Source organism: Brachycentrus maculatus, unplaced genomic scaffold (assembly GCF_059751285.1).
Source record: "Brachycentrus maculatus isolate JH-2025_06_01 unplaced genomic scaffold, ASM5975128v1 h1tg000185l, whole genome shotgun sequence".
In the NCBI taxonomy this organism is placed as follows: Eukaryota; Metazoa; Arthropoda; class Insecta; order Trichoptera; family Brachycentridae; genus Brachycentrus; species Brachycentrus maculatus.
In genome coordinates, this window is record NW_028280936.1 from 595726 (window position 1) to 618174 (window position 22449).

The 22449-nt window shown below is 33.0% G+C and overlaps 1 protein-coding gene across 3 annotated transcripts; it reads right to left on the reverse strand.

The window, feature by feature from the left end:
• Positions 1 to 1498: 1498 nt before the first annotated feature.
• On the reverse strand, positions 1499 to 22133 carry Schip1 (Schwannomin interacting protein 1). Of its 3 annotated transcripts, none has more exons than XM_088262620.1 (12): positions 21997 to 22133; positions 13819 to 14320; positions 13401 to 13576; positions 11889 to 12919; positions 11290 to 11396; positions 11025 to 11122; positions 9185 to 9305; positions 7464 to 7667; positions 4868 to 5031; positions 4130 to 4270; positions 3082 to 3215; positions 1499 to 2201 (listed from the first exon to the last, which is right to left on the reverse strand). In XM_088262620.1, exons 2-12 carry the CDS (start codon positions 14309 to 14311, stop codon positions 2075 to 2077), a joined length of 2796 nt encoding a protein of 931 aa, XP_088118746.1. In that variant the 5' UTR covers positions 14312 to 14320; positions 21997 to 22133; the 3' UTR covers positions 1499 to 2074. The 3 variants fall into 3 exon arrangements, with proteins under 3 accessions (XP_088118746.1, XP_088118745.1, XP_088118744.1); XM_088262619.1 differs by lacking the exon at positions 21997 to 22133 and adding an exon at positions 15233 to 15492; XM_088262618.1 differs by lacking the exon at positions 21997 to 22133 and adding an exon at positions 15151 to 15489.
• Positions 22134 to 22449: the final 316 nt, after the last annotated feature.

The window sequence follows — 22449 nt, forward strand, 5'->3', positions numbered from 1 at the left end:
CGATAGGAATTTTACTTTCTTATAGTAATACACATTCGAATTTTAAAACTGTAAGAGTTTTGAAAACACTAATTACACTATACTATGCAAAAAGACAATACTTTTTAAAAATACCATACATGAAATGTTCAGGCGCGCCTAATCACAATATAGGAAGAGAAATGTTATTAACATATAAATACACAGGCAATATTACATTTTGTAATGAGAAATACTTTTAAAAGAGGGGCAGAACAATAATCAATTCAGATACGTGTTTGCACACACTTTTTTTCAGATAGTAGTCTCCCGTATAGACACATTAAATTTAACTCATATACTTGGATATTTTCAATCTATTTTAAATAGGGAAACAATATGGCCACATGGCATATTTGCAATCAATTTAGTTTTACACTGATTTCTTTACATACAGAGTGGAGTGCTGTTTGGTTAATGACTTTAAAAGTTATTTTATAAATGAGAAACATGAATATGACTGCTATCCAGCGGTCAGCACGCTGGCTGGAATCATCTTTTAGCTGTAATTTCATATCAGGTTGTTTACCCTAATGTTGTTCAAACGGCTACCAAAGAATTCCAGTGCAAAATAAGAGGGACATGAAAAAACTAAGACACATGTCATAGATCTTTTGTATTCGCTTTTATTTCCCCCTCTTTTATTGTAGTGGTAAGATCATCATGCCACAGCATATGTCCAATATAAGCAATATGATAAAAGCATTTTATATAAATGAACGAATGAGCACCTTTACATATTTCAATGTGTATATAAAACAGGGTCAGATAAAGTCTATCTATATAGTATATCAAGCCTATATTTGTATGTACATGCTCTAAGGAATTAAAATTATTGCTTTTTAGAAACAATATTTCATTTCTTATGGTGAGGCTTTATATTTTACTGCGTCATTTTTTCAATGCTGCTACTGGCGGATATACTATGCTTGATTTGCATGTACTTTAGTTTTGATGCATGTACTTTAATTTTACAGGATTGTACTTTTACACTCTATAATTTTATCAATAAAAACCATAGGATTGTAAATAGACCTTTTTTATAGGATACATAATCTGTTCTGCAACTGCTGACCCAACCCTTGCGCTTATACAATAATGTTATAGAAGTATGGTATACATCATGAACAATAAAAGTAAAGCAATGTTGGATTGTAATTATCTACTGTTGACTGTGACAAATGGGATACATTGACACCATACAGTTTCTAATTTTACAGTTTTTATCCAGTTTCTTAAATTTTACACATAAAAAAAATCAAAACCAACAATAATTCGTAGAAACAAGAGTTCACTATAAAAATTTATATATTTGAAGAGGTACTCTGACAGAAAAAATAAATGTATAATAAAACATATTATAATCTGATGGATATTAAAGGATGGATTTTTATTAATGTTTCAAAAGTTGTTCCTACGTCCTACCTTTATATATTTATGTATGTACAAAATTATAATGAACTAATTAAATATAATACACTTTTTTTAATTTATAGAATACTATTCACATAAAAGGATAAAAAAGACTAAAATAGCACATGAAATAACATCCGATTATATGGAATATATGTTACTCATCATCAGAGATTTTATATAATTATATATAGAAGAGTTTTTCTCAGAAAAGAAATTTCATAATCTATTTGTTTTATATAAAAATATTAAAAACATAAAGAATACTGTACGTGAAACCAAAGTTATTTGTATTTTGAGTATTACTGGAAACCACAAAAAATATTATTTTCTTCAATCTTTGCTAAATAAATACACAAATAATTTTTAAATGCAAACCCTTTGTCATTGTTTTAAAAAGTTTTAAACAAAAAGTAGCATATAGCAACATGACTATCATTAGCCTAATTCCACGCAATATTTGGAACAGGCTTAGTTTTTTGTTGTTGTTGTTACGGAATAAAATTAATCAATAAATAAATTATCCAAATATTAGAACACCCAATAGGAAGATATACTTTTATATCCCAAGCGATCATTTCAATGTGGATAAATATCTGGTGTTTTCCTTATATATACAAATCATAAACTTTGGAATTATTTGTCACTTGCTTAAGAGAGATGTGAGTGTAGATAAATGCGATTTTAAATGGCTTTGTTTTCCAAATGAAACAGAAGAAGGCGATTCATCATGAGCTTCTGAGGATTTAGAAGATATCTCTTTAGCACTGCTGTAGTTCAAAAATACAAATACAAATTAGCAAAAAAACCAATGTAATAATCATCATGTATACATATATTACCGAACAGATTAATTAAAACAAAACTTTTTTTGTTGTAAACATATTCATAAAAAGTTTTGTAAAATCTTTAGTTTATTAGTAATACCAATTTATATTTAATATGATCTCATTTGAGCTCAATCAAAGAGATCAATTTTACTCTTCTTGGCATCTATTATATAAGGTTTTGGAACGTGGATGCCATTTTTTCATCTCGAAATCATACCCGAATTATGGACAAAATGAGCTTTTCTACTGTAGTGCAATCAATTTTGGAGAGCCAATTCTTACAGATTACTGATAGATTTTCAATTAGGTTTATGTCTGGCAAATTTTTTTAACAGTCCAACACAGTTCATTGTTTTTGTGTGAAAAATATCATCATTTTATTGGATTTATGGCAGGAGGTAAATCCTGCTGAAATATTCCATTACCATTTGACCTTCGTTTTTGTATCTCTGGTAGTATCTTTTCCAGTAGAATTGGATGATAATTGCTATTCATCATCTCAGTCACTGAAAGAAGCATTATCCCTGGTCCATAATACGAGGAACACCTCCAAAATATTTTTGTTGAAAATACGAAAAAAAGGTTTGTTTCAAGAAATCTGTTTGATACTGTATATAAATAGAAAAATGTATGAGTAGGTATGTCAGGAAGAGCTGATATAAAAGAAAATATGCAAAACTTTTGAAACACATTTATTTCCTATTCGAAATTATAAGAAATACTTTTCAATTTACACTATTGGCAGTAAGTGCCATGCAAAGTGTTGTTTTTTTTTATAAATAGTTAGAAAATAGCATTTAAAAAAAATGGAGATACTTACAGATGTCGGGTGAGATCTTCAATATCAACCAGCATTGAATCTTGTCCCATATGCAGTTCATCTCGAGCAATCAGCAACTTGACTAAACTTTCATTCAAATATTCTATTTGAGTATGTAGTTCATTGACAATCACCTGCAATGATGCAAAGTAAATATATATTAAATAGTTCAACATCTCCACCTATCCACGCAAAACATTTGCAGATATTAGAAAACAATAAACCCCGTGCATTCTACATTTTAAACAAAACACTAATTTTCTGCAATAATATAACAAAAAAATTCACATTTTTTTCCTTTAACCTCTAAGCTGCTCAATTACGAGTGTCAAAGATTCAGTCCCGTGCTGGATTACTTTACATTACAATATTTTTGAGAAAAAAAGCATATATTTGCCTATTTTTGTAGTGAAACTTGCGAAAGTCGTTCGGATATCCATTATACATGTTTACAGTACACAATTCACTTTACTATAGTGTATTCACTTTTTTATAGTGTAGTTACATATAAATATTAACATTTACGGACTCGCGGCAGAAAATTTGGCAGCCGTAAAGAAGACGCGGCTGTCGTATAGTCTATTCGTTGCGTGCGCGCAGTTTTCTTTTAAATGCGTTATTAAAATATTAATGTAAATTAAAATGAAATTTAGAAAAATATTTTATATTAAAGTTAAAAATAAACCTGTAATACAATATATTAGGAAGCCATAATGAAAAAAACCCTCTCTCCAATAATGTCACTTTTGCAGTAAAGCTATCTTTCTTTATAAGAGCTACATTTCTATGAAAAGTAAACAAAATAAGCAACCACATTTGACTATAGCATTGTGCCATTTATCTTGTGCCTCAAGTAAAAATAATCACAATCTTTCTATACAAAACCCACACATATTGGTGTACAAGAGATTTTTGTACATTGGTTCGGAGAGATGAAAAGTTCTTAAGTGACTGATATTATATACTAGGAGAAACAAATGAAAGGTATCATCTGGTGTAACACGGGTTGTCATGATGTGATGAAAAGCCGAATATTGTTTACATCTACCTGTAACTGTGCTACATTCATATCTGTCAGCATTTGTCGGGAAACTCTTCTTCTGTCTCCAGTCAACTGTACGCCAGCTTTGAGAAGACTACATCGCAACATTTCAGTTATTGGAGAGTTCTCTTGTTTTTGCCTTTCAATCTGCCAACAGTATAACATTTTATTGAAATAAAATATATGTTACAACCCTTTATAATTTTAAAATTTAAATATGCGCTTATTAATCATAAAAAGTTATTTAACACACAATGTATGCAGTAGCAAATAGAAATGCTCCAGAATAACTAAACAGTACTTGTGATTTTTCAGGGGATTTTAAAGTAAGCTGTTTCTAAAATACGCTCGGAAAAAAAAAATGGAGATAACATTTCTTTGTGTTCCTTATGTTAAACAAAAATTTCAATTCTATTTTTGATTAAGTCAAAGCGGCTCGTATTTGAATAATTGGAACTACGCAGAGGCAAAATGGAGTCGAACTTATAAACTCTAACTCAGAATCTACAACAGGATTATACTGGTTGAACTGTGTAATGAGTTTGCCATATTAAGCAGTTTTAGTAATAATTTCAGCTTTTATTTATAAAAAAATTCATTATTATTAACAGAATAAAAGTTTTTGTAAAATGAAAAATAAATACAGGAATCTGTTCTTGATATTAGGTATGTCCTGTAAAAATACTGCAAGCAAACAAACTAACGGTAATAATAATGGTTATGAAATAGAAATGTATATCTCACCTCCATTTGAATGCGAGCCATTTCCTTGGCTTGAGCTAGAGCCATTCGTGCCTCAGTTTGCAGTCGAGCTTGGCACTCGAAGAATGCCGCTTGTGTAGAGGGATTAGATATTATTGTCGGCCTGGCAGCGTCATTCAGAGCTAATGAAGAGGGCCGAGTAACACCTGTGAAGATGATTTATCTTATAGTAAGCAACAGGATAGTTATAGTGATAGTTATATTTTTTTGACAGATAGTATTTTATAGATAGATAGATAAAATTTTATGACAGATATTCCACCAAGTAAAAGACACATTTTTTTTATATTCAGTGTCTTTAAATTTAGTGTGTGCACTACCAACAAATTGTGGCATTTAAGTAATGAAATTGGTAATTGAAACTGCCTTATAACAATTGATGAAATAATAAATAGACAGATACACCAGGCTGTTAACATGACACTGAATTTTTCCAAATAGAAAATACACATTTATTGTTTAAAAATAATAGAAAATATTTAATTCAAAGTATTGCCCATCGCCAGCTACACATTTTTCCCATCTCTCTGGCAATTTGTAGATTCCACACAAAAAACTGTTGTTATTTAGAGGCAAACTAATCATGCAGCTGGCATCACGAACAAACTCTTGAGAGCCGCCAAACCGACATGGGGAGCGTCACCGGAAGTTATGCAGCAAATATATATAGGCGCTGTAGAACCTCTGATAACATATGCCTCAAGCGTGTGGGTGGAAGCGGTTCGCAAGAAAGTCATCAGAAAGAAACTGGACTCCATGCAAAGACATATTGCTATCAGGTCATGCAAAGGATACAGGACAATCTCCCTTGTTTCAGCTCAGGTTTTAAGTGGATTTATGCCACTCGATCTGAGGATTAGGGAGCTTGCTGAGGCATACGCAGTCAAGAAAAGCCTTATCTTGCAGGACCTGCCGGAAGACAGATTCTACCAGGGAGTCGGACACTACTTCTCCCTCCCTCATCCAGCTGAACGACTTTCCATAGATCACGGCTACGATGACCAGACTCTACCTGGGACATTGCAGGAAGAGTTGAGGATCTTCACCGATGGTAGTCTCTTGAACGGCAAAGTAGGTGCAGCTTTTGTACCCTTCGATGGCGTGAGAGAGCTGCCTTCGAGGAAGTTGAAACTCGACGACTTCTGTTCTGTGTTCCAGGCGGAACTTTATGCGATCAAAGAAGCCTTGTTTTATGTTTTGAAAAAACCCCCAAACAGATGGAAGCAGATAACGATCCTGACAGACTGTAAATCTGGCGTCCACGCAATAGCGGACCGAAATTCGATCAACCCTTTTGTCATGGACATCAGAACAGATATTCAAAAGTTAAGATGCAGACACCAGAATGTGTATATCGGCTGGATAAGGGGTCACTGCGGTATCCTAGGGAACGAAAAGGCGGATGAAAAGGCCCGGGAGGCAACACTCAAGAAAACTGTCCCTGACTATGCCAACTTCCCGCGAAGTTTTGCCAAAAGGAAAATTAGAAGCAGGACCTTCCAACTCTAGAACGATCGTTATTTGAACGAAACTACCGGAAAGGTAACCAAAATGTTCTTACCAACCATTTTCCATGCCTTTGATTTCAGGAGACTGCAGAAACCTGGCTTTGAGCTCACTCAAATCCTTACGGGTCACGGTGGGTTCATGAGCTACCTACATCGTTTCAAGATCTCCGAGATCGACAGCTGTACGTGTGATGATGAGACACCTCAAGATGTCCCTCACCTGTTGATGCTTTGCCCCCTTTTCAGCTTTCAAAGACAACAGCTGGAGGCGCGTTGCAGGAGCCTGGGTGAGGATCTATCCAACATCGAATCCGTGATAGTTCATAAGGAATTGTCACGAGAGGTAGTATCATACATGATAAAAATAGTGAAGGACATTGGTAACATAAACCAAAGTAGGACACAAAATGCCGAACCCTCTTCTAGTGGAACGGAAGGTCTGCTGATGACAGTCAACAGTCCGCCTTCTCCTGAGGATGATCCCTCCTGTTCCCAACACAGATTCAAATAAAAACATATTTAATTAGCTAGAAGAAACAAAAATCCACTAAATGATCTATAAACCTTGTACATAATAAGCAAGGTAAATAATAAATGCAACTCCCATCTAAAAAAAAAAAAAAAATCATGCAGCTATTTTTGTAAGAAATTAAAGCGCTCCTTAGCAAGTGCCCATGTCCCATCGACGCAAATAAATAGAATCAGGTGAAAACAAGTCTGCTGAGTAAGCCACTTGAAAAAGTATTTGCTGACACCTCAATCATTAATGCCTCAATCATTTCGTTGTTATAAACTGGTATTGTTTTGAGTTAAAAGTCTTTGAAAAATGTAAATACAAGAAAATGGTACTAATGACGCAATTTGATAGCCGCTACGTCGACAACTAGAGCCATCTATAAGCAAACTCAATTTTCATATTTACAGACCTGGTAAACTTATTAATTGAACTTCAACGAGAAATTGGAGAAATGTATGGTCTAGAGTTGATAGTGAAAAAAGACTTCTATAGGATTCATTAGTTAATAACTTTTGTTGTGTATAAATATGGAGAATATATAGCCGCCACTTACCCTTATTTTTTGTGATATTTGGTTGATCTAATGTTTGGGAAGAGCTACTCGAATGTAAGTTCATGTCACTCAATTCCTTACACTTGACACTAATAGCATCAGTATTTTCATCTGAGGAGCTGTGGTCACCTACCAACTCAGTTTCTGATGGAGATTCTGTATCTGAAGCTGTTTCATTCATGAAACATATTTGGAGATTCATTCCTGAAAACAAAATAATGATATTACACAGAATCAGGATAATCTTTACAATTCGCATACTGGGCACTTAGTGTCCCAGTATGTAAATAGGCATTTTGAAATATGCATCTAATTTTTTTTTGTAGTTTTATATTGTTTTGTATCGGTAGGGAGGCTATCAAAATACTTAATTCCCAAATATGCATAATTTAGTCGGAATTGCTAGGTGTTGCACTTTGGTATTCCAAAATCATTTTAGAATTAAATTGTTTATTTCAGTTTTATATTTTTATTGTTTTTTTTAATTACTTAAAGGATTACATTTTTTACAAGTAGTTTCTAAATAGGGAACTTTAAACAAAGAAAACAATGTTTTTGTTGAAAAGTTTTTTTTTTAAATTACTTCAACCCTAGATCACGGGAGGTGTTTCATAGTACCTCATTCCATGACTATCGTAAAATGTACAATGATAAGTAAAAACTCACATTTTTCCAAAAACATTACAAAAAAAACATTGTTTTTTGAGAACTTTATATAAAATACGAACATTAAAATATTGGTGAAAATTTTAAATACACGCTAGTCGTCACTACATTCTATAGCCTGGATCTTCCCACAGATAGAATGTCCGCACTGTCCACAATACATCGTTGTCATCCGTCTTTTTGGCTAGGACTAAAAAAGCACATTTTTCACTTTTTATCTTGAGGGAATGCAGGTGTAGCATCTTTTGGAATATTGAGAATATAGGCAAGATCTTAGTGGACATTTTATTCCTCGAGCATGGCTTAGCAAGACGGCGACTTAAATCTACCATATATTGGTACCGGGGAAGTGGTTTTCCCTTTTTTTATAGCATTAAATATAGATTAAATCACAAATAGTTAATGCTAGGAATATTCATTATTGCCAGCATTAACTCCTTTGTGATAAAACAGACATAAAGACGATCTTGTTTTCCTGTTGCAGCTCATGCTCGAAATACAGTTAGTGGAATGTGTCGATACCGGGTTTAGTTTCATTAAAGATTTGAACAATCACTGGTTTGCCTGTTTCTTGTACAATTTCAGCACCCTCATGCATTTGGCAAAAGTTGGCAAAACCACTCTGCACAAAAGAAATCAACATCAAACTTGCTCGAAAACCAGCTCACGCTAATATGGGATTATCGTAAAATTTATGACACCAATAACACGCAGAATAACCATCACGTTGACAAAGATATGACGTCTCGTATTGAGCGTAGTCTAGCATACTTCTAAATTTGAGGGTACTGAAGGCCCCAGCCTGACGTGTTATCCGGAAATGAATAAAAAAATTATAAAGAATTTAGGGTTAATAATTGTTCTCTGTATTATTACAGAGTTCAAATATAGTTGTGTCCTCCTCCCCATCTTATATTACTTTAAATATTGATAATATTGACATAAATGCTTTAAAAACATTTTTCATTGAAAACTACCTGACCTGCATTTTTTATCAATGACTACAGAAGACTAGAATTCACACTATACTATGTGCGTTAAAATTGTTAACTCACCACTTTGCAAACGAGCTTGTAAACTGGGTTTTCTACCAGGACGATCTCCGAATGTATAAAATTCATCCAGCTCTGCACCCATAGCCAAACGACGGCGTATCTCTTCTCTGTCATTGCGACGCTAAAATTGAGAGAAAAGTATTTAAAGGCGATAATAAAAAATAACATAATTAAAACATATCGTTAACGCAAACACGTGCATACATTTGGGCATAATTGAGTATCATCATTGATGGTAATAACTTTATTGAACTTTTCTAAGACATTATCGTCAGGGAACTCTATTTCCGATTGCATTTGTGCCATCAATGAATAATTCTTTAAATTTCTTTTGATGTTATTTACACGAAATTTTTACAACACAAACAAGATTTGATGCAGATTTCATATTTATTTATTGCCTGATGTCTAGAAATTATAGGCAAGTTAAAGTGTATAAAGCAAATGAGAAAACTAATGAATACATGTAAACATTTTTGACATTACTTTGACAGCCGGCGCGCGGCGTTTTCATAAGTAGGTACTGGTTATTAAGTAATATTTTTGGGGTAAGGAGGATTTATTCTGCATAAGAGTAAAAAAACTATAGGTACCTACATAATATGAAGCGTTGCCCCCAAAATTATCGTAATGATATTATCATCAGATAACTATTTTAAAAAAAGTAATAAAAATAAATTACAAAAATACAACTATCCAACGTGCGTGCTTGTGGGTATGAATAATTCATTTATTTTCACTTATCAATTTTTTCGGATAAGGTACTATATGAATCATTTTATATCGAAGAACCTATCATATCCCAGTTTTTCATTGTATGTCGGTTAGGGCGTCTTAGTCTCATTTCTAATTTACTATGATATATCATTACAAGACTAAAAAAATATTTGTAGAGAGTTTTACAGGTATATTACATCATTTTTTAATACGTTACTTACTAAATGATGTTTCTCATTCTGAAACAGTTTACTTGACGAATACATAATTAAGCTGTTACGACATTCACGTATCACTGGTTAAAAAAGATACAATTTTTATTAAGAAATAATAATGATTTGATTTTATTCAAATTAATTAAGAATTTTCGTTAGTTAGTCTACATTTGCGGCACAGCCGTTCGTTTAAAAGATACTGCAGTAAAATTCTAAAATACTCCGCTCACGCTACATCTGGTGAGCTCAATATTCATAACAGGTAATAATTTATTCCCGTGGGACGAACTCCCGCGCTTGTATTAGTATTTCATGCGTAAATGTTTACACCATTGGATATTTTCATCTTGATGTGTTTAGCAAGCTTCAAGTTGTACTATATATTTCTTTACTGCATAATAGTGACCTCGGTAAAATCGTACGTAGATAGTTGACGTCCATAACACATATGTCCCAAAATTCATCAATTTGTTTGTTTTATTTTACCTCTTATCTTTTTTCTTCATTTCGTCGTTTCTAATAATTATAAAGATCTAGTAATTGAAAAAATTAATATACCCCTCGATACCGTGACTCAAAAGATTCATTCATGCTCTAAACAAATACATCTCGAATTTGACACTTGCTGGAAGTTATTTTCAAAATGAAAAACTTATATTGAATTAGTGAGCATCGAAATTTCGATTTTATTGCCATATATTTTAAGATAGTGGATGTCAAATGCTAAAATGTATTATGGGACGATGGATTTTACATATCGTATATAAAACGATTATTATATATAAAACGATTTTTCGCGGGCACGTCTACATATATTCAAGATGCAAAAATAATTAGAAAATTTAAAGTTATGTAGAGATGCAACTCATTATTTTTTTTAAAATCATTTAATTGTGTTCCATATTTACCCTTCTTTCCTCTTCCCTTGCGGCGCGCAAATGATTTTCAATGGCATCCAAATCTATTAGGGGCATTGCTGTTTCAATGTTGTAAACGTCGAAACCATCTATTAAAACAATAACTTTACATTAATGAATACATTCATTGTAATGAATCAAAATTATTTAGTATGTACGGATATTTTTGGTTGTCGAAAAAATTATAATGATAATATTTTTAATGTTGCATGGTAGTCTTAGGTGCAAACATACAAAAGCACGGTTAATTGCCTACCTGAAGGCGTTGAAATTTTAAGATTGTAATCCTTCGGATTTTTTTGGTCTACATCATCCTTATCTTTGATTAATTTTTCTTCGTGCGTTTTCCTCCCTGTGGTGTCACTAAAATACGATTTGAAGATAAATAGTAATACTTTTTTTTAAATAGTGGGTTTCAAATTTAGCGTCACGTCTCACCCCGTTAACAAAAAAAAAATCATTTATACTTTACCAAAAAAATATAGTAAATGAAATTGACTGAATATCAATGGTCGCGTGGTTACTGTCGCGGACTCTTAAGTCAGAGTTTCTCGGTTCGAACCCACTCTACCACAATTTGATACCTATTTCTAATAATGAGCCGTTTAGGCTCACAGAAATAAAATGAAATTGACATATTTGTGTAAATAATCAAAACACAAATATTTCTCTTAAAAAAAATTATAATACAAAAGAAGACGTATACTCTGGGTTAAAAACTTGATTGAGGGGTTCCGCTATAGCAGTATGCCATTGCTTAGAGTTTAGACCAACTGCAGACAAAATAAAAACTGCCATATTGTCAATTGGCAAGTAAAGGAATAATGAAAAGAATACTTATACATGTAAGCCTACCTTTTATAATTTCCAAACTCATTATCGGGTGACAAGCAATCGTAGTGATTGGTATTTTCAAAAACATCATCTTTTTTCTCCATATTTTCTTCGATGTTTTCTAAATTATCCTCGTTACGATTTTCATCCATTTTGCCCTCAGTTGATAAACACGTTGGATCACTCTGACTACAAGCGTCAAAAGATTTCAAATCATCATCACACAACTCTGAATTTTCGGCGTACTTTTGCTGATTTTTAAATAATTCTTCTTTTACGTTCGTCATATACGCATCATCCATATTCAAATTAATTTGGTCTGAAATATCTTCGAACTTTCCCGATGAATTTTCGTTAAGGTTGCAGTTATCTGACATGCCGTCCATTTCTCTGTTCGAATAAAGTTTGTGATTAGAAGATATTGCGTTCGAAAATTGACTCATTACGTCATCTTCCATAGCATCTTGCTGATCTACATAACACCTAATAACATTGTTAACCACCTCACTAATATTTTCGATGGTACTAGCCAGAGGTTTTTGTATTTCTTCGTATATATCTCGCTGTAACGCAATTATATCATCCTCAAAATCGGAAATCGCAACGTTGTCTTCAAGGTGCGTTACGTCTTGTTCATGATTACGGCTGGAGACGGAAATTTCTTGTTTGCTTTCTTTTGACTCGGTACATTCACTATAAAGGAAAATATCGTTTGACACCTGAGATATGGAAGAATGATCACCGTTGACTAGATCACCTTCATCATCCTCGTAGTATAATCGTTCTCTTCCTTTAAAACGATTGTTTGGTATTTGAATTACTTCGCTTCGCCTTAAATTTGCAATGTTTTCAAGAGACTCTATGTCCCCGTAACTTGTGTCAATTTCTAAATTGTCTCCTTGTCCCGGAGTTATATTGTTGTTGGTTTCTTCAAATACGTTGGTTTGTTTTAAGCCGTTAAATCTCGATAATTCAGACTGGTTTTGGTTGATTATGTCGACATTTGAAAATATACTATTTTCATAAGAATTTGGACTTTCTAGTGGATAATCCTAAAATGAGTAATATTCATAAATTACACACGTAAACAAGGTACATAAATTATTTTATTTGGATTTTTTCACACTCATCTATTACTTGACGAGTGTGATATAATGTATATATGGTATGTTTGAGGGAAATTCCGATATAAAAAAAACGGTCAATTTTTCACCGTGCATAAAAAAACATCTTTTTGTTAATTTAATGGTTATTTTATTTGTCTAATCGGAAAAGACCCTAAGCTGTTGTGTATGAAGGAGAGACCGAGTAAGGTAGAGCCATAAAAGATAAACGTTTTCGTGTTTCATAAGCTAGACTCTACACCGGTGTTTCCAAACCCCCGGGCCGTACAAGGTCCTGGTTCAAAATCAAAATCACAAAAAATCGAACATATCCGATAAAATAAAAATATCGATAAATATTTTATATTTAGAAGAACAAAGACTACCCGAAATTGTACATTAGGTACATTTTTTTTTCAAAATACTTTACCTGTAATGTATAGGCCAAGTGCTGAAATCCAGGATAATTAGGGTTGTGAATTCCCCTCGGTAGAGGATGTTCCTCACTATCATGAATGTAAGAATCATCGCTGTCGGAAGCCTCAAACATTATCTCATCGTCATCCTGAGGAGTGATATCTTCAGATGAACAACTTCTTTCAGTGTCTGAAAAAAGAGGTCAAACATTAGATTTTAGTGCGATCCATCTTTCATGAATGACATAAATTATATTTTGGTACAATTGATACCTTAAATATACGTAATAAATTTATAACGCCATGGCATAATAATAATCACGCATCTTGCAAATGATGAAATGGACTTAAAAACTGAAAGCTAACAAATAATAGACAAGAAATATGGAATGCTTAAATATGACAAACAAATACTGGCTTAAAATGCATCACCTTCGTAATTGAATAATGCCTCGTCTGTCTGACAGTCATAGCATCCTTGGGACAAATTGGAAAAATATCCATCGGTATTTCCACAATTATCTATGTATTCTGAATTTTCAATCAATTGTCTCTCAAGACCTCGTCCATACTTCAGTTCGTATTTCATAAAATTATTTAAATGCTCAGTTATCCTACTTTGAGTATTATTTTCTAAATCAATGTTGTTATCCTGGTAGGGTAAATACAACGATTCATCACGCCTGTCGTTGTTAGAATCGCGTCTCTCTGATCGCATTTCAACGTCATCACTTTGCGCCAAAAGGTCCTCAGAAGTTGCATTATTATCTCGATTGTCAGTAAATCTTTCGTAATTGTCTCCTCTCGGTATAGGATAAGTGTGAACTTCAGCATTCATCCAAGGATTGGATTCATATTGACCTTGGGGTAGGTTTCCATTATTGCTTAGCTGAGCCAAATTCAACTCAGGTTCTTTCAAAAACATTTCGAACGTCTGAAACATAATAAAATAAATACTCAATTCAGGCATAATGAACAAGCATACATCTAAATTCTCTGACTCTATTGCTGTAAACCTATAGAAAGATGGGTAGAATTTATCATAAATTTCGATTTCACTTTTGAATTATTAAAGTAACGTAGATTTTATTATATGGTGGTATAACTGGATTTTTGTTCATAAGTTTAACATTTTATAACATTACAAATATAAAGCGCTTTATAAATCAGCCATTATTATTATTTACCCACATAGTTTTACTGTCTTAAAAACTTAATTTGTCATGATGAGATGAGGGTTAATTGTTCATCCAATATAAATGAGGGTTAATTGTTTATTGGTCACCCAATATACTATATATTACTAAACTGAACACAAACTCTCATAATTTCAGATATTGGTATAATTTAAACTTTTTAATTCTATTAAGAATATTAATAAAGTGAAAATCTAATATTGAGATAAACTTCCTCTACTAAGAACTCTCATCTGAACTCAGCGTTGTATAGGGCACTGCATAGCACCGAAGCAGTACTATCATGAATGCTGAAGTAAAGGTGATCAGCCCTGCGCTTCAGGTACCAGTTTAGGGTGATTTTCGAATGGAAAATCACTTTTATTTATTTTGACTCGCCTGGGAATCGAACCCAGGATCTATAATGCAGTGGTTAAACCTGGTAACCATAAAGACTATGAGATAAATACCTCAAGGAAATAAATAATAATTAATAATAACAATGATTATTATTATTACAGGAATCAATACTTGAGTAAATAATAACTTTTATAATATATTTCTGGCACTAGTACTAGTAATGACGTACAATTTATGTATTGTCTGTGTACTGTGTGCTGAAGATTGCTTAATTTTCATTTTCACAAATAGATATACATAGGTATACACACAACTCGGGACCAGCGGTCGATAGTATTTTCACGATGTCGATTTCCAGAAATTACCCTTTCTCCGATGAACCACAATTCTCCCACATTTGAAGTTAACAAGATAACATACAAAATCAATATCCCGTCGAATTAAGAATTACTGCGAGGACACGAGCTGTTTGTCAGGTACAATATAATATACAAAATGTTAGCGGTCCAACGCGAAACGTCGCACTGCATAGAAACGTCTAGAGCGATGACAGACAGGCGTTGACTGCGATAATAATTAGGGAAATATGCGTTGGGGTTTTCCTCGATTGGCTTGACTCCGCCCAGAGCGACGGCGGAGGGCGGAATGGGTGACGGGCTGCGCCTGGCGGCCGGCGCCGGGCGGCGCCGGTATTGGCCGTTAGACAAGAACAACGTAAAAGCATTTTCGGCGGTTGTCAACAGTAAGCGCTGATTTTTCAGGACTTTTATTTTATATAGTAAATATATTACATTTAAAACATTTTTAGTGTCCAAATACTTGTTCACAAATCTGGATTATCTCCAATTAGGAGTTATTTTTTACATTATTTTTTGGCATCTCAATGACGGTTGTAAGCCTATACTTCCATATTCTTCCTCATCTATGCTGAGACATTAAAAAAATATGTAAAATATATTACTAATGGATTACACACACATATTACACATTACATCCAAGCGCCTGCATGAATTGGGAAAAAAATCAAAAGATCGGAAAATGGTGCGTCGCGAATCGGACGAAACAGGAACAACGCCGCAACCCCTGTGAAATGCTGCTCGCACGAAACAAAGGAAAGCGTTTTTTTGCATCGAATTGTTACTGGCGACAAAAAGTGGGTATTTTTTTTAACTATCCTAAGATGGCGTGAAATCGTGGGTTAACCCCGGCGAACCAGCAACATCGTCCGCCAGACCGGATCGAAACGGACGATCGGAAACAAAACAATGTGGGATCAGAAGGGTTTAGTCTTCTACGATCTGCAAAACTGGGAGAAACTATCAATTCTCGATGCTACCGTCTACAAATGGTCAAACCAAAGTAGCTACACAAACCAGAGGCGCCAAATGATTCCATTCAGGCCTGGATGACCAAATATCACACATGGGACTCGAACACACACTCGACTCCAGTATGAGGTAAAAAGAGTGAGTATTTATATGTTACGTAACGCGGTTATCACAACATCGATAAATCTACATCAATCCGATTCGGTGCCCTATGCATCATTGTATAAGGCTAGAGACCAGAAAGGAATGATTTTACCTTAATATAACACCCTGGCTTGCTCTTGAAGCGTAGACCCAGACAATAATATTATTTAGTTAGGATAAATTGCGTTTACTGTGCTCTTTACACGACATAAAATATTATGTACAGAATAGCGTACACTTCCTACATGAGAATGGCTAGCCCACCTCCTCTGCGGAATAAAAATGACGGCATCGATTCTCCACACGGATTGTAAAGTTTTGCGATAAATTACAGCAGTGAGAATAATGTTATATATATTTATATATATATATATATATATATATATATATATATATATATATATATATATATATATATATATATATATATATATATATATATATATATATATATATATATATATATATATATATATATATATATATATATATATATATATATATATATATATATATATATATATATATATATATATATATATATATATATATATATATATATATATATATATATTTTTATATTTATATACAGACAATTTAAATAAAAGTTTTTTTTGCCTTCTGTTATCTTACGATTATTACTGGTATACGATGTAACATTCTAAATACTGTAACATGTATTTGCGTTCATTTTCGTACGTAGGCCCTAAATAATATTCATCCACTTTATTTTGTATTTGGACTTTTTAGGTTTTCTCAGATAATAAAAACAGGGTTAATTTTTTTTCAGTAAACAAGACATTAGATGTGTATTAAGTACTTATCACCTTATTAAAAAAATCTAAAACTAACTAACTTATCATCACGCCGGATCTATGCAGGAGTAGGGTAGACTGGGTACGGTTGAAACACAGGACGGTTGAAACAGAGCAAATATCTTGCAAACCGTATGCGGTAGGGTGAAGGGTCCAAGGGATGAACAAAGCGGACAACAAGTTCAAACACGAATATCAGTGTTGCATCGCTCGCCGCACGGTGTAGTTGCTTGTAGGAGGTCCTATTGTATTTTGATAACCAAAAGTAAGTATTTTTGTTCTGAGAATTTTTCTTTTATTACGGTTTCTATTGAAACGATATTATTGAGTATGATTTCATGTTTGAAATGAAGCTTGTAGAACACGATATAGTGATTAGTTTTAATGTGCCATTATTGTTTAAATTACTATTTTCTGTTTTCCACCTAAAGGAGGGGATGGGGACGGTTGAAGCATTTTTTGTGGGTACGGTTGAAACAACATATTTTTTCAGTTTTTCAGTTTTCCTGTTTTCTAGATGCCGAGAGTACGCGTAAGAAAGACTTCGAGAGGGGAGGTCCACTTGTCGAGGTATACATACGCTTATGAGGAGGTTAAAGCAGGAGATTCACTGCGAAAAGCGGCGGAGAAGCATGGCTTAAACCACTGTTCGCTCATTAGATATATACGAATGCGAGATGCATCTGGTGAAGAAGAAAATGGGATATGAACCCCACAACGAAGTGTTTAATAAAGAGCAGAAGCAGGAGCTTGCAAAATACTTGCTACTATAAAAAACAGAGAAAGAAGAGATAAGAAAGGAGCATGAAATAAGGTTGAAACGGATGAAAACTAAGTAAGGAAGAAAAGATTGGATGGAGGAAAAAGTAGAAGGATCGTTAAAGGAAAAAATAATCATAATACGCAACAGGAATCATCATCAAAAGAGGACGAGTGCTATTGTCTTGTTTATCTGTCACTGTATTCAGAGAGCAGATCCGGTGAAAAGTGGATACAGTGCACCACTTGTAAACTGTGGGCTCAAGAAGACTGCACAAAAGGTGGTCTTAGCTATGTTTGCCACAATTGCGACTCGGAATGATCTCAAAGCTAGATTTTCGCTTGATTTATGACTAATCAAAATGAAAGAAGTGTTTCCTTTTAGTTTATTCACAGATTATTTTCGTTCGATTTGTTTTTTTTTAAATGCCATTGTTTTTGGTTGTTTTTGTTCATTACATATCTGTAGACTGATTAATATTGTCATGCGGTAAATAAATAATGAATAAAACGTCTTACAATATTAAATATTGATTTATTTGCGTGTGTTTCAACTGACCCCAATCACTGTTTCAACTGCCCCTGGTATGGGGACGGTTGAAACAAATCAGATTAATTTTTTTAATTTGATCTGCCACTAAAAATAACACACCAGGTACTGAAATAATACTTCCCATTAGTAGACAGAAACACGTTCTTGTATTTAATGCATCTTCATCATCGCTTGACTTGTAAAGAGCAATACTATGGACAATATAAGCGAAATTGTTTCAACCGTACCCAGTCTACCCTACGCAGAGGGTAGAACCCCAAACAACTCTCTCTTTGCAAACATTCTTAGCCTCTTCCACTTTCAATTCACCTTTAATTTCGTGATCATACTTTTCTGATCATGGTTTATTGCTTCCCTCTTTTTATGGAAAAACACTTTCCATTACTGGCATAATACATCCTTCTTCAATAATTCCTTTTCTGTCCAAGAGTTCAGTCTATAGAATGAATTACCTCTCCCCATAAAAAATTCACACCTTAAAAGGAACGTTACTTATCCCGAATTCTTTATCATATTATCCTTTTCTTGGATCCTGTACCCTTCTTCTTAACTCATTACCCGATCCTAAGTCCTATATTTTTCTCATTTTCATCAGATTACAGTTTTATGATATATTATTTCATCATTCGTACTGCAACTCCTTTTATTTACAAGCGCATATTTCAAATAAGTTTATTAGTTACAAACTTCGATCAATATCGCTAGTTTGTTTTTTGTTGGTCGAAAGATATTGTTTGACAGCAATAAGCCCGCCAATGTACACTTATTATTTCCAATAAGTTTTATTAACAAATATTTAAGCTAATATTTAACACTATCTACAATGAAAATATACCGTATCTCGAACGCCTGTACAAAGAAAAATCTGTTTTAAATATTACTAGGTGAGGTTTTTAATGTTAATAACCATTTAATTTTCGCTTCTATTATATGTAGATAATATCCATATTAGTTGTTGTTCAGGTAATTATTTTCCTATATAGGTACTTAAAGAAACTGAACAATATGAAAGATTTATTAACATCGAACTTCAATAGACTGAAATATTATTTTTATTGTTTCGCTCTATTTTCATAATTCTCTTTGTGAGCTGTTTTATTAATGACCGAATGACCTTTTATTTCTTGACACAAGTATTATAACTTGAACTTAATATATAAATAGTAAATAGGTAACGTATATAATAGTTCTCAGTAAAAGTATTGATTTTTCCTAAGGGCAAGTTATAATACCGCTTGTTTTCGTTCAGACCACGCATAGCGCTATAAACTATTCATACTCATAGTTACACATCTTTCATGTGACACTGTCCATAATTGTATTACTTCGTAAAATTTTAGATCGGATACTTTGATTCTATACTAAAACCCTAATTACCTTGTACATGTAAGTTTGAAACGAATTGATTTTGAAAGATCATGTTAAAGCTTTATTTATATAGGGAGTTTTCTTTAGAGGTATACAAATTCAAATTTCCCGAAATTAATTAATGGTGGGATGTTGCGCCATCTTGTTGAAACCACAGCTCTGTCACATCAATGCCATTTAACTAAGGTACAAAGAAGTCAGTAATCAGGGTTTTGTAACGGTTTCCATTGACCGTAAAATTTTTGCCAGCATCGTCTTTTAAAAGAAATATGGGCCAATGATTCCACCTACCCATAAAGCTGTCAACATCAATTTATTGCGGGAAATTTTAATTTGTATACCTCTAAAAATACCCTTTATTATTTTAGTGTACTATTATGTAAAATAAATAATACAAGTAGGTACACATAAAGAAATCGTTAATTTTATGAATATTGTCCGCAATATTGTGTTGCTTCCTTTATTTATGATCTTCCATGCAACAAAGCTTTGGATTGGGTAAATTCGTAAATATATTTACAAATTCCAAAAAAAAATATTGTATTTAAGTATATATTAATATTTATATATATAAGTATATATATATACACACACACATCACTTACGAACGATTATCACTCAACCAGCCAATTACTGGTCGTATTGCCCAGACTTCTATATTATTCTTTATCTATTGTGAAATGTGAACATAACTTCTGAGTGGAGAAACCCCAGATTTGTGAACAAGTATTTGAACACACTCAAAAATGACTTGAATAAAATGACTGGTTAAATAATTATAAGCTGCATAAAATTGAAAAATCATGTTTTCAGGCGTTTTCCAGAATGTAAAAATAATCCGGGGTTCCGATCTTGCATACATCCAAATAAAAGGGCCTCTGCTAAATAGAAGCTTTCCCAATCCAATCATAGATGGCTCTAGTGAACGCACATGTACAGTGTCATGAGATTAATGATGTTTGTGAGAGTACCGAAAATTTGAGCGGTGTGGTTGTCAATCATGGGTGAATGTTACACGTGTCGTAAGCCCTGTAAATGCTTAGACTTTCATCGTTTAGAATTATATATAATACGAAATAACTCCTATAATTGGAGATAATCCAGATGCTGTGAACAAGTATTTGGACCACTCAAAATGTAAATTATAAATAACTTTTAATAAAATATTTAGTGACATTAAATATGTTTTTAAATATATCTCATATATTTTTGTTAAACGTGTTTGGATTTTATGATTCCTCATATCTTTTCTTTATTCTCTCTTGTTTAAAAAATATATTTTATTGAATGTTATACGGCGATTACTACAAGACGAGAGGCTCTTCAGTTGCGTAGAACAGGCGCATTTTAATAATGCGGTATAATTTACGTTAATATGTAATAAAATTATAACATATATCATTTAATTTATGACATACGTAATTTTAATAATATACATTTTAATTAACAAAGTATGAAGAGACATGTAAAAGATTAAAATCATTAATTTCGAATCATTATTTATGTATTTTACAAAAGTAATAAATACCCAATAATGATTATTTTTTAACATTTGGAAATAAAATGAACGTAAGTATACAAATTGATGTGTGGACAAACAGATATTCCGATAAAACGATTTTTTGGAAATAAATAAATACTATTATCATTTTAAAAACTTTATAAAATTAAATAACTTTTTAAACCACTTTTTTATTAATACAATTTAACCTACCGGTTTTGACAAGAACCTTGTCATCATCAGGGTTTATTTTAATTCAAAAACATTAAAATACTCTCACCAAAAACATCCACACACTCAAGAAACTATTATCATTTACTATTACAAAAATACTTTTGTATAATTACTAGAGGAAAACATATCTCAATAATTTTTCTTTACTGTTTTGAATAATATTTTAAGGGTTAATAAGTCACATAGGAGATGTTATTATATTGTACTGAAAGTAATAAACTCGATGAAATTTTCCAGACACTTATGCGAATGAGATGTGTGAAAGCGTATTATTTAAAATGTCCGGATATTACCATAATAAATAACATTTAATTTTCCGACCTTGACACGGCTACACGGTTAAATACTATTATGCTCATGTAATCTCGCTTACCTCTCTTTAGTCGATTACACAAATCACGGTCATGTGAACTTATCGGGTGACAACGCAACCTTTTGCTGTCAAATGAAGGGTTTAAATTGTCACTGACGAAACTATCAGTTGTGTTCTGCTCTACTGACGTAGCAGTTGCGTAGAGGGCGACCGGCGAAGCGCATGCGCAGGGGTAAGTTCAACCGGGATGTGCGCGCGTCAATGAATCGGTTCGTGTAGGAAGTGTGGATACGAGAATAGTTTCCCTGAAGGTATAGGCATGTGGGTAGCCACTAGAATATTCAAAGAATAACGTATATGTAATATTTAATACTTTTATCCCCGCGCGTCAGAACGATAAGCCTATGTTCACACTGGGAGGGAAAATGGCAGCGTAAGCGAGCGCAAAATAAAACATTTATTTTACTCCCTTTGACCCCTCTGCGCATCCAAATGGTGTGTAGGGCATGTGGT